Below are 12,760 nucleotides of genomic sequence, written 5' to 3' on the forward strand. Positions count from 1 at the left end.
TCAAGAATCCCTGCCAGCATAGAAAATGGACATGGCATCTCTCCCACACAAACATCTGGCAAGTACCTGGTCTAGAAAAAACCCAAAACCCAAAAACCAAAACCAAACAAACAAAAAAAACTTATCTCATTCAAAAATAAACATCCATGCAAAGCTACACCATACAAAGCTAAACATCCATGTGCAAAGCTTGCACATCCATGCAAAGCTATCTCATTCAAAAATAAACATCTAAAGCTACACTAAAAAAAGAGATCAAACAAAGATAAAATGGAAGGCAAAGAACACACAACAGAAAAAAAATTTTCCATAGAACAAACAAAAAATTGGAGCCAAAAATATTGCCATAAACTCGAAAGAAAAAAGACCTAAACAAAGCTCCCATACCTATAAAGCAAGAGCCCATATTGGATATACAAGAGCTCAGGGAAGATACTGCAAGACAACAGAAAATGAAATGATTTGGCAGAGTACAGGAATCAAACATTTCACTGGCAGCAGCCAGAGTTTGCTAAAAACATGGAAAGAAACAAGTATGGCAGGAATAGAAAAAGTGCAATTCAATGAAGTAGAAAAAAGAATTCAGAATTATAAAATATTAATAGCTAGACACGACAGTTAAAAAGTCCTTAACATATGCAATAAGTAAAAACCTAAAGAGGTTAAAAATAATAAAATAGGAAAAAAGTTAAAGATATACTTCAAAGGAACTTTTCAGAAATGGAACTCATGCCTCTGTAGACTGAAAGGACTCACTAAACTCTGGGAAAAATTTACAAAACACATTCAACCCTGAATCATGTTTTAATAAAGTTGCTGGAACTCAAAGAAAAATGCTGTTGTGCATTAAGGCAACAAGTTCAAGTCGGATTATTATTTTCCACAGCAACGTTCAATGCTAGAAGGCATTGGGGCAATAGCATAATAGCAAAGTCCTCAGGAAATAAAGTATGCAATCCAAGAATTATACACAGCCAAAGACTCATTAAAGTATAATGAAAATGAACATTTTTTGAGCTTGCAAAAACTCAGGGAATATACCCTACGCCCTTCCTGAAGAAACTACTACAGGCCAAGTTTTGAAAAGCAAACAGAGAAGTGGAGTACTGATCCTAAGTACCGACCTCATTTAACTGTAGGACTGAAACTAAAATAATTGTAGAAATTATGGTCACAGAACAGAATTTCAATGTTATGAACTCTAATGGTGTAGAAATAATATAGTCAAGATTTGGAGGGGGAGAGGACAGATGGTGGGTAGTAATGTCAATATGCTGATTTTCTCATCTGGTAGAGCAGAGGATAGAAAGATTATTGAAGCTGATAAATCATGGAATAGAGCGGTAAGTACATTTCAAAGTCTAAAGAATATGATATGAAAAATTATATGATCAGCAAGAATCAGGTGAGTTTGGGAAGATAGGGGGAGGAAGTGGAAAACCTGATTTCCTCATTACCCATGATAGGAAGTCAATAGATAGCTGTCTAGAGATATAGAAGGGTCGCTGCCATATATTGCTAGTGAGAGTGACTATAGGAAGGTTTTCATAGGGCTTCTCTAGCTCTGTTGTGTGGGACCAAAAGACAAGGGGCAGCTTTTGCAGAATTCAACTCACAAGAAATGGAAAGACCGCTGAGGCACAATGAATCCTTTCCTAGCACAAAATATGAACTGTGTCTCCAGTACTACCTTGTTATATTGTAGTTAACAACTGTCATGATTAGTGACCATACAACATCTTTTTTTCCCAAATGTTTTTATCTATTTTTGAGGGGGAGGGGACAGGGGCAGAGAGAGGTGGGTGTGGGGGGGGGCGGTGCAAAGGATCCAAAGCAGGCTCTGCACTGACAGCAGGAGCCCAATATAGGGCTCAAACTCACGAACTGTGAGATCATGACCTGAGCTGAAGTCAGATGCTTAACCGACTGAGACACCCAGGTGCCCACCATCCAATATCTTTTGAATACCATGTGCCACTTTCTCCAAGAAGACCAAACTTGCTTTCCCAGCTAGAGTACAGGTATATGACTGAGGCTCCAACAAAAGACACAACCACATAGGTCTTTGACGCCCAAGAAACTAATGTGAGGAATCCCTCTTGGGCCACTGTGATAAAATAGGGCTCCATCTTCCAGAGACAGCAAAGGCAGAAGGTTCCGGTAATCCAGTGCCCAGGGGTGGTAGCAGTGTCTTCACCAGAGCAGTTCTGAAGAGTGATTTGGGCATTATTCCTAGCTGGCGGCCTTCTAGGTAAAGGGGAGTTCTGTTATTTGCAACTATGAACCTTGCCTGATAATGCAGAACACACACTTAAAAGCAAAAAACAAATTTAAAACATCCTTTAGTTTTAAGAAGACCAAGGACCTAATGTTTTCATTAGCTCCTAGTCCAGAGATCACTTACCCAGTAGCTTCAAATTAAGAAGCCAAATATCTGTGAAATGTCCCTTCCCTAGAACATTTTATCTATTTTAAATATAAGTTAAAGAATGAGCTCTGTTAAAACAGGTCTTAGTTTTATGTGCAATTACACTGGAATCGCCAAAGTCAAAGCATTCCAAATAGGTAAAATCAAATACAGCTGAATCTTCCTACCCTGGCTTGCTGAAATCCTTTGGAAGATTTTGTGGATAATGATTCTAAACTCATCTAAAATGTTTATCCTAGGCTCCAAAGCTTGCATTTAAGCCCAAAGTAGAGTCAAGTTCACTGCCTACTGTGAAAGGATTAAGGGATAATGTCATTTCCATTGCTCCCTCCTTGTTCTTGGCTACAAAAAGCAGAAAAATATACACATTTATCCTGCAGTTTCATGATTAAGAAGCACTGCAGCTGGTGGATATTACTAATGAAAACATGCATTTACTTTGGAATCTAGGTATTGAATACAAGGCTTTCTAGTCCAGTGGTTCTCAGAGTGTGGTTCCTGGGCAGTAACATTACTTGGGAACTTCCTGGAAATTCAAATTCTTAGGCCCCACAGCCAATGCACTGAATTGGTAATTCTGGGGGTGGGGCCCAGAATTCCATGTTTTATAAACTGTCTTGGTGATTTTCATGCATACTAAAGTCTGAGAACCACTTTCTTTGGAAGAACAACTAAACCACACCAATCAAAGGAGAATCTACTTCTGAGAAGGGAAGAGAAAGATGTGCCTCCTTAAGAACACATTTCAGAGTATTAGAGTTCTCCCTAGAACTCTCATGTAGCATAAACTTACTTCTCATGTAGCATAAACTCATTTCTTCTTCTGCAGAGGGGATATAGGACTTTCTGTTACTATGAGCAAATATACAACTTTTCCTGGGACCATTAGACATCAAGTACTCTTCTATTTTCTCCTTGGGCTAAATAATCCTAGTTCCTTTCACCTTTATTTATAACCACTTATCACTTAAAACTCTTCATCATCCTTCTCAAACTCCAGGAAAAAGTAAAACCTCATTTTACCATTCAAGTGGATTAAAACACATTTTCTGTCATTGAACCATAGAAAATAATGCCACAAAACCTAGGTTTCTATTCTACCTACATTTTAAAGTAGAAGATGTACTTCTAAAAAAGAAATCAAATTTTAGGTCCATCATTTCAAGATATTCTGATGCCTCCCCCTCACTCTATTCTTCCTAAAAAAAAAAAAAAAAAAAAAGTTTTAGTTCATTGTAAGGTCACTAAGTATTTCACATATATTACATTAAACATTCTGATCCTCATTTGCCCTATTAAATAAGAATTGACCAGATGGATATTCCTCTGACTCTCTCTCCTGAGCAGGTTTTAGTTAATTAAAAATGATTATTTTTACTACATATTTTATATATTGGCCAGATGTTACCTGTGGTCATTTCTGGAAAGGATCATTTGGTGGTGGTTATAAAATATATATTTTCCTTTGGGAAGCAAGCCTCTTGAGCACGATCAGGAAAACAAATGTAGAAATTGATTTCACCTCATACCTTTTTCTTAGTGCCAAAATGGGCATAATGTTTCATTTCCTTTGAAAGTACGATCTATGCAAATTCTTTCTTCTATCTCCACTCTGGCCCTATTTATGTTGGGTCAAAAAATTATCAGGTTAGTAGAAGAAAAATTAATATTGGTTTCTGTCTGTACTGGAAGTGTAAGTTATTTTTTCCAAAGAAACTGATTTGGTTTCTATAGATTTGGTTTATGTAAGACATCTATATATGGCATAGCAAACTGTTCTGCTCCATCAGGACAGAGACTGTTAGATCTCTGTGTATAGAAGATGGGACTTTCAGATAGTATTTCCAACAGTTCTGGATTTTCTACAGGTCTCCTTAGAAGCTATTTTTCATGCAAACTCATTTGCCTAAATTTCCCGTTAGTGCTGAAATAATCTAGAATGAGGCAGAGATACTGTAATTATGAGATTGTTTTGTGATTGCACTAGTCATTTTCTCCCCATTTGTAGACAAACCAGAATCAAAACAAGCCCCTCTCTTTTTTGTCCTTAAAAAATAATAATAAACACAATAAAGCAACATTCAACTGTTTGTTTTTTTTTTTCAACTTTCTTTTTTAGAAAAAATTTCAGTGCTTGAGGTCACCCAAAGTTCAGAAAGCCTACTGGATGAAATTTACCACACCATCATTTGGGCTAAATGTAGATGGCTGGTCTTCTCAAAAACACCATTTAGAAGATTATTAAGAGTCAAAAGTGAGTCTTTTTAAAGTCTGAATTTCACACACTGACAAAATATGTTAGGTGTGGCAGGGTGTATAAACAAGAAAGAAACTTTCAATTCCAATGCCCTGGCTATGTTTTATAAAATATTTCATGGCACAATATAGACCTAAGGGGGCACCTGGGGGCTCAGTCAGTTGAGTGTCTGACTCTTGATTTCAGCTCCTATCAAGATCCAAGGGTCATGGGATCCAGCCCGCCATGGGCATGGAGCCTACTTAAGACTTTCTTTCTCTCCCTCTCTCTCTCTTTCTCTTTCTCTCTCTCTCTCTCTCTCTCTCTCTCCCTCTGTTCCTCTCTCCAACTTACAAGTTCTCTCTCTCAAGAAAAAAAAAAAAAAAAAGAATAAGAACTGAAATAAATAACAACAATATGGACTGAAGGTCTAGTCTCAGCTCTGACTTTCTACATGGTCTTACTTAATAAGTGACTCCCCCACATTGTTTCTTTTCTTACATAAAAAATGACAGAAATACATATTCTCTAAAGTCTCTTGAAGCCAATAGATTATATGATTCGTTGTTTAAAAAGTAACTTTAAGGCCTAATATGGTTTACTGAACAACTGGAACAATTAGGGTGGGGGTTGTTTTATTAACTTAGAGGCTTTAAACACAAGACCTGGCCCTCACTTCCTGATTGTTACAAAGCACCTGCTACCTATGTTCTGAAGTACACAAATCTGCTCGTAGTAAATCACAGTCACCTCGAAAATGACCTCTTCCTCTTATGTTTTCATAGCAATCAACATTTACTAGGGTCTTCGCATTAAAGTCATCTGTGTTACATTTGATTTCAAGAGCCAGGTAAGGGGCAGACATTCCTGATGAAGAGTCTGATAGTCCTTGGAATAAATTGTCCCCCAAAATATTAGATTATGAACCTTTAGATCAGGCCATGCTCATCAGCCTCTAATAGGTTTGAGGGACTCACAGTCTTAATTTCCTATGTGAATCTATAATTGTCCGCAGGGGTCAATTTCAGTGGACGCCTCATATAAATTAGAATTGAAGATAATGATGCCTGTTCACTTGATCAACTAAAATGACCAGCTGGGTTTAATGGGAGGAAAACAGAAACCCCCGTGAAATTGGAATAGCTTCAAAGGTGATAGAATGTAATTATTTTTCTGCAAAGTTTCTTCTCTAAAGGTGACTGGCCATTGTGCTGTGGGCACCTGGGCTGGTATGTTATGAAGGTGGATATGGTATTCAGAGCAACCAACTGTATCCAAAGGCGTAAGTTAAGAGTTAGCTTTCTGCTAAGACAAGGGGGAAAGCGGATTTCTTCTCCGTTCTTATTTTAGTCATTTCATTTACAGTTGGAGAGGTGCCGTGGGGACTTGCTTAATTGATTCCCGAGAGGCAAATTCTAATTTAGATTGCTCCAAAAGTGTTTTCTCTTTATAGCCATAAAACATTTTCTAGAATTTGTTGTAATTACCCTCAGGGTAATATAATTTTAGGTCTGAAAGAACCTTGATGTCACCTGCCCAACCCCTTTCTTTTATAGAGGAAGAAGCTGAGGTCCAGAGATGTGAACTGACTGAACCAAGGTCATAGAGCTAGAAAGAGGAAGAGGCTGGCTAGAATTCAGCAATGGGATGAAACCAAGACGGATGCCCAGTGTGGGGTTTCCCACTTACGAGTAGCTGGAGACTCGTTCAGGGAGGATAAAAGATTCTCTCTATGAAAATCCCCATTTAAGAAGACTTAGGCACTATAATTCGGTAGAGGTGCCGGCAAGCAAAAATGGCAGAGATGGAAACCTGGAAGAGACAAAGAGCAAAGGACCGAGTAGACCACAAAGTAGATAACCATCCCCAGAGTGGACAGTGAGCTCTGTGTGTGCTGAGGGACAGCGATACATGGCGTGACTGCACAGACTCAGGAGCCAGACTGTCTGTCCGGGCTTGATTCCTGACTCTGCTCATTTTGAGCTCTGTGATCTCTGACAAGTTGCTTAAGCTCTCTGTGCCTCAGTCCCTCATCTGTATAAAAGGATGATAATATCAGTTCTGTTTTAGGGATTAAATAAGGATTAAATACATTGATCTATGTAAAGAGCTTAGCACATATTAAATGCTACGTTAGTGTTTGCTGCTTTGTCTCCAATCACGATGCCAGAAAATCTTTTAAGTTTCAGAATATACACATAAGTTGTACTCACTAATAATGTTACTAAGGTGCTTTATGATATAAATATACAAAGGCTCTACTAGAGACATTCACAAAGTCATTGATAAAACCTTTTTGTATGTTTAACGGATTACTTGTTCAGTATGTACTATTAGAATTTATAGTTCCTTTCCAAAACAATAAACTACAGAGATTTTTTAAAAAGGCAATAGCCATAATGTCATATAACAATGACAGACGTTTCGTTAGCAAAACAATTAATAAAAGAGCGTATCTGTTGTAAAAATTAAAGACAGATTTTCATGGCAGGAAATTAGTGTCAAGTCAGTGATTCCTGGAGTCATTAGAGTACGGCTGGCAGCTCTGGAATGCTCCATTTTCTTTGGCTAAAGCACATTTCTTGGGCAGTTTAGCATTTTTTTTTTCCCCTTAGAATTTAATGTCATCAAAGTTGTCATTAATATTTTACTTAGAATTTTTTAAGAGGAAATCTTCACAAAATTAACAATGCAGATCATTAAGTAATTAGAGCCATTTCAGATGTGCCTGAAAAGAATACCACGTATGGATTAGTTGTTTTTTCCTTTTATTTTTTGAATTAAATTCAGTGAAAGCTTGAAGGGAAAAAAAAAAAACCATCAGTTACCTATTCGTTCCCTCATATTTTAACTAAATAATTTTAGCAGTTATGTAGAAAAACACATTTTAAACATCGTTGTAAAGAACTTTTCTGGAATCGGTCTGATTTAGGACATAGGAAGATCGTGATAGGCTGCATATCTTCCAGTCACATGATGGTAAATCTGTGAGGAAAATCAGAATTCAGTTAATTAATAATGATTATATAGCATATATATCAGTTAATATTTACACTTTTAAATAATAATTAATAATTTAATTGATGTTTCATTATAAAGCCCTATATTATCATGCACTTCAGCAGACTCTGCAGTCAGCCTACTTCAGGTGGAGGTTTGCTTGGAAGAAAACAGAACTTTGGGTACGATGAGGTAAATCCGATGAATTCTTATCTCTAGTTCTCATACCCCAGTAGGGGTTATTCATTTCTTTCTCAAAAACACACTTGCCAATTTGTGCCAAGGACAACGGATTATTACTCACCTGCCTCTCGATGTCAGAAAGCAGAGTACTGGCACCTATTCGAAAGAGTTCTGGCGTCAGCCATTCGTCTCCTAGCTCTTCTTTTATGAGAGAGAGCCAGGCAAGGGAATCCTTTGCACTGCGGATGCCTCCTGCTGGTTTAAAGCCGATCTAAAAGGGAAGGTGGGAAAGAGAACAATGTTTGTTCCTGGAGTACTTTAAAAACTGGTACTGCGTTAATACAAGGTCTCGATTCTCTTTCTCTCTTTCTCTCCTTCTCTTTTTTAAAGTCTATTTCACTTTACCCAGCAAAAGAGCTTAGATCACTGGCTCACGCCCATTCACAGTACAAAATGACTTCTCTAAGATTAATGGGAAGAATGTCACTGCTTCTGAGGAGACACTAATGAGCGTTAATAACCCTCATTAACATTGCACTTATTGGAAAGTCATAAACCTCAACCATCTAAACTATAGCTGTGAACTGGGGATAAACAAGAGAGGTGTCAATAAACAAGGAAAACAGATATCCCAAAAGCCCATTCATTCTGCATTTCTACCAGTGAGCCTGGCTAGTCACCTTTCAGCCTTTCATCCTGAGGTGCAAAAGACACACACATGTATTCAAAATAAGAAGAGGGAATCAGTGAGGCCACACTAACCAAACTGGCAGCAATCAGGAAGGGGTGTTGACAGTTGTTTTCATCAATATAACTGCAGGGACTTTCTTCTAAGTTGTAAGTAGAAAGAGTTATATAAAGCAGCCAGACCACTTAAATAAGTGCAGCAGAAAAAGACAGTGTAGCAACTCTTCACAGTTCAGTAGTCTTTGAAGGTGAACATAAAACAGCACAAGTCAGCCAGTATCTGATGTTTACAAATGATGTCCCCAAATCCATTAGAAATGGATAAATGTGTTCTATAAACAGTAAAACCTGCTTATCTGGATTTACTGGTCTCCAGAACTTGAATCCAGTAGTGTAGAGTATCTATAGATGGGAACAATCAAGAAAACACTCTATAGCCAAGTACTAAAGCTCAGGCATTTAAACACTAAGAGCTGTTGATTCGATAGGTAGCACCAACACGGGGTTAACTGCTAAAAGAATGCTAGAGAAGGGAGATGATAAATGCAAGGTCCCATAATTTACCCAAACTAGAAGCCTCAGAGTTAACCTAGACTCCGCCATTTTCCTCACCACACCAAACCCAATCAATCAATGGTCAAGTCCTACGAATCTTCTCTCCTTAACTTCCGTATCTACCACACACACTTCCTCTCTGTTTTCACTTCTGCCGTATTAGTTTAGACCCTCATTCATTCTCATATGGAATATCGGTCGGTCTCCTTACTGGTTTCCCTGCCTCAGGCACACATGGCCACATGACTAAGCAGCAGCTATACACTGACCCTAACCGTATCTGTCTATTCCTCTGGAGCCCAACTGGCTCTGAAAGAGTGCAGGGACATGAGGCGAGAGGGGGAGATAAATAGGATGAGATTATTTCTTGAGAAGAAGCCCCCAAAATCAATTAGCTTATATTAGCATACATGTTAATCATAGGAGCATTTTTGTCAATTAGGCAGTGCTGCATATAGATTTTTCCATATAGTTCAGTTGTGTCAGCAAGTCTGTTTGGCAATGTTTCTAAAGAGAGGTTCTAGCATAAGTTTATCCTTTTTTTTTTAAGGGAGAGAATATGGAAAACATAAATCTGCAATGAAATCAGTTATGAAATATTAAACCTCTGCTGCTCAGAGTGACACTAATCATGGTCTGGAAGACGGCCCATCACATTTTAAAACTCCCCTTAAATCAATGATGTAGAAAGTTTACAGTCTAACGGCTGCCCAGGCAACTTGTCAACAACCTGAAAGGATGCACCTGATTTGTAGACAGAGACACAGATCCTCACCGTGTGAAATCAAACGTGATTATAATGACTCTGATTTGACTTGTATCGGCCCACTGTTGATAAAACTGGGGTGAACTTTGGTTGTTAGCTGAGGAAAGGGTCAATACAAGTAAAAGGAAAGTACTGGAAGACAGTGAAGAGTCCCTTCTACTGTACACTGACCTAGGATATTGAGCACTTAAAACTTTTACTGAAATCCTTTGCTTGTTGTCTAAGAGATCTCCTGGGAAGGGACTTGTTCATTTTGTATCCCTGTTAACATAGGTTAACATGGCACATAGTTAACCACTCAATCAATGTTTGTTGAGAACACAACAGGATTGGGTCTCTAATGGTGAGTTTTAACCCTGACTCTGGAGTTTATGAGACACACAGATGCCTGAGGATTACTCCTGATCCAGAAGTGCTAGGGATGAGGGCCCAGGCATCGAACATCTTATTTTGTTGTACTTTGGCACAAAATAGGAACTACTGGTCTAAACGAATAGTAGTGGTCTCAGGTGGGAGGACCAAAGAGAGAGTTCTCTTTTTTAGAGCTAAACATTTTTTTTTTTTTTTTAATTTGGATCAATGCAGAAAGGCTACCAAGTACAGGTTACTCAAAGTGAGTCAACTATCATAAGTAAGGTCACAGTAGACAGCATGCCTATACTTTTTTAAGATATGAAGTTATTCTGAAGGAGAAAATTCTGGAAGAAGTTCATTTCCTCTGAAACCCAGAACATTCTGAAAAGGGGCTCCAGGTCCAAAATGAACTGAAGGTACAGTGACATATACAGTCATCACATCCATTTGGCACAGGATTAAAGGTCTTTTTTGGGGGGGGTTCCATTCAGCAGTAATCCAGAGATCAGCTTTTAAAGATGTCTTCTGAGGAAGGGACAGTCTCATTACAAAACAAAACAAAATAAAACAAAACAACCTTTCTCTCCAGTGATATAAAAAAAAAAAAAAATCCTTTGAGATAATTTGCAGCTAAACAAGCAACTTGAAGCTAAAAGGAAAATCCAAACTCATTTTAAAAAAACACCTCATACGCATTTTTCTTTTTAACTTCCTATGTTTCAAAAAAATATGTATTATTTTTCGAAAAGCTGACAAAAGCTAGCACATACCCTCCTCAGCTTAACAGTCTTCCAAAGAGCACATCCAACTGCCATAAAACGCAAAAATGGATATTTAATTCAAGAGCTATATAACGTCTAGCTACCTTTTCCCTGCTGTTTCACAGCATTTCATTATTTTGTTTAATAAGTTCATCTCCTCGAGAATTTTCTCTTCACCTCATATTATTAAAAGTAATAAGTTTTTCTGGACCGGGGGTTTCCCAACAGAAAAACCAATTTATGTGTGTCCTTCAATAATGACAGGAAAAGATTATTTCCCATTATATTGCATACTTTTCATATCACCACCACAGCTTATCATTCAATAAATGTTACTCTGCAATTCTTTCCATTCCTCAAGGAAGTTTAATTTCTGCATTAACCTGTTTTCGCTGGCCAACGCCTTACCAGAAAGCCTCTGTGTTGCAGCAGAATTAGTTCGTTAAAGAACCCATTTAGGAATCTCTTGTCAGTGATAAAATTGTCTTCAGTTAATAAAAGGACATAAAGTGAGTTTACATCTTGATCACACATACTTACTCCCACACTCACACTCACTTTCTGCTAATCGCACATTTTTCTCCATGAATGTGTTCTTTTGTAATGAAAGGTAAATTAAACATTTATCTTAATAAAGGTAACTCATTCACACCTTCTGCATATAAAGACAGTTTTTGTGGCTGTAACTAGTATTATAAATAACATTATCTTTACTCCGAAGAAAGATTTGCTGGCAATAATATACCTTGTTTCCAGTTTTCCAGAAGAAATCTCTAATGGCCCGTAGCATTACTATAGCTACCGGGAAAGTGGCATTTACTGCTTCTTTTCCAGTAGAGGTCTTAATAAAATCTGATCCTAAAACAAAAGGAAAAAAAAAACCTCCATGTTAATTAAAATTTTATTTTTTACACATCTTAGTCAGTGGAAGAAATGAGTTGTGTAAATTTTTTTCCTGAGGAACACAACTTTATTTTTCATTAGCTATCTGAAAAATTAAAAAGAAAATCCCTCTTTAAAATAATTCTATCCTGGGGCGCCTGGGTGGCGCAGTCGGTTAAGCGTCCGACTTCAGCCAGGTCGCGATCTCGCAGTCCGTGAGTTCGAGCCCCGCATCGGGCTCTGGGCTGATGGCTCAGAGCCTGGAGCCTGTTTCTGATTCTGTGTCTCCCTCTCTCTCTGCCCCTCGCCCGTTCATGCTCTGTCTCTCTCTGTCCCAAAAATAAATAAACGTTGAAAAAAAAAAAATTAAAAAAAAAAAAATAAAAAATAATTCTATCCATACTTTCCACCCCTCCCCCCCTTACTAGAAGATGCATGGAATTATGTACCGAATGCATTCTGATTCCTAGGGCCCTTGCCTCCATCTTTCCATATCCTCAATTAAAATCAAGTTGGTTTATTTAATGCATAACTAAGATGAATAAAAACAATTTTATGCCCTGTGCTTAATATCATTTATCACAACACTTTACTACAAAACTGCAGTGCCCACTCATTTTCCCCTCATTTTCTTATGCTCGACAGAAAGTACTCAGTACGGCTCTGACCACGCAAGAAGAATCACCACTAGCTTATTTGTACCGCGCTGTTCAGTAATGAAAGCCGTGTATCTTCCAACGAGATTAGGAATTTCACGAAAGACATCAACTATTTCATAACCTACAAATACTTTAAACAACTTTCTGTCTCTCAAATGCATCCTAAACCTATTGATGTAGTTTAACAGAATAGCACAGGAGACAAAGAAATGATAATAACAGTTAAGATTCGCTGTGTGTTATGCACTA

General features: G+C 37.8%; 1 protein-coding gene across 1 annotated transcript in view; it reads right to left on the reverse strand.

The window, feature by feature from the left end:
• Positions 1-6,946: 6,946 nt before the first annotated feature.
• The window catches only part of DERA (deoxyribose-phosphate aldolase), a 120,000-nt gene continuing 114,186 nt past the window's right edge, over positions 6,947-12,760 (reverse strand). Inside the window, exons 7-9 of the mRNA XM_025930372.2 lie at positions 11,716-11,828; positions 7,969-8,118; positions 6,947-7,649 (exon numbers count right to left, since the gene is read on the reverse strand). Coding sequence (XP_025786157.1) covers positions 7,593-7,649; positions 7,969-8,118; positions 11,716-11,828 — 320 coding nt within the window. The 3' untranslated portion in view covers positions 6,947-7,592. The remainder of the gene's footprint in view (positions 7,650-7,968; positions 8,119-11,715; positions 11,829-12,760) is intronic.

The sequence above is a fragment of the Puma concolor genome, chromosome B4, assembly GCF_028749965.1.
Source record: "Puma concolor isolate L17-30 chromosome B4, mPumCon1.1.hap2, whole genome shotgun sequence".
In the NCBI taxonomy this organism is placed as follows: Eukaryota; Metazoa; Chordata; class Mammalia; order Carnivora; family Felidae; genus Puma; species Puma concolor.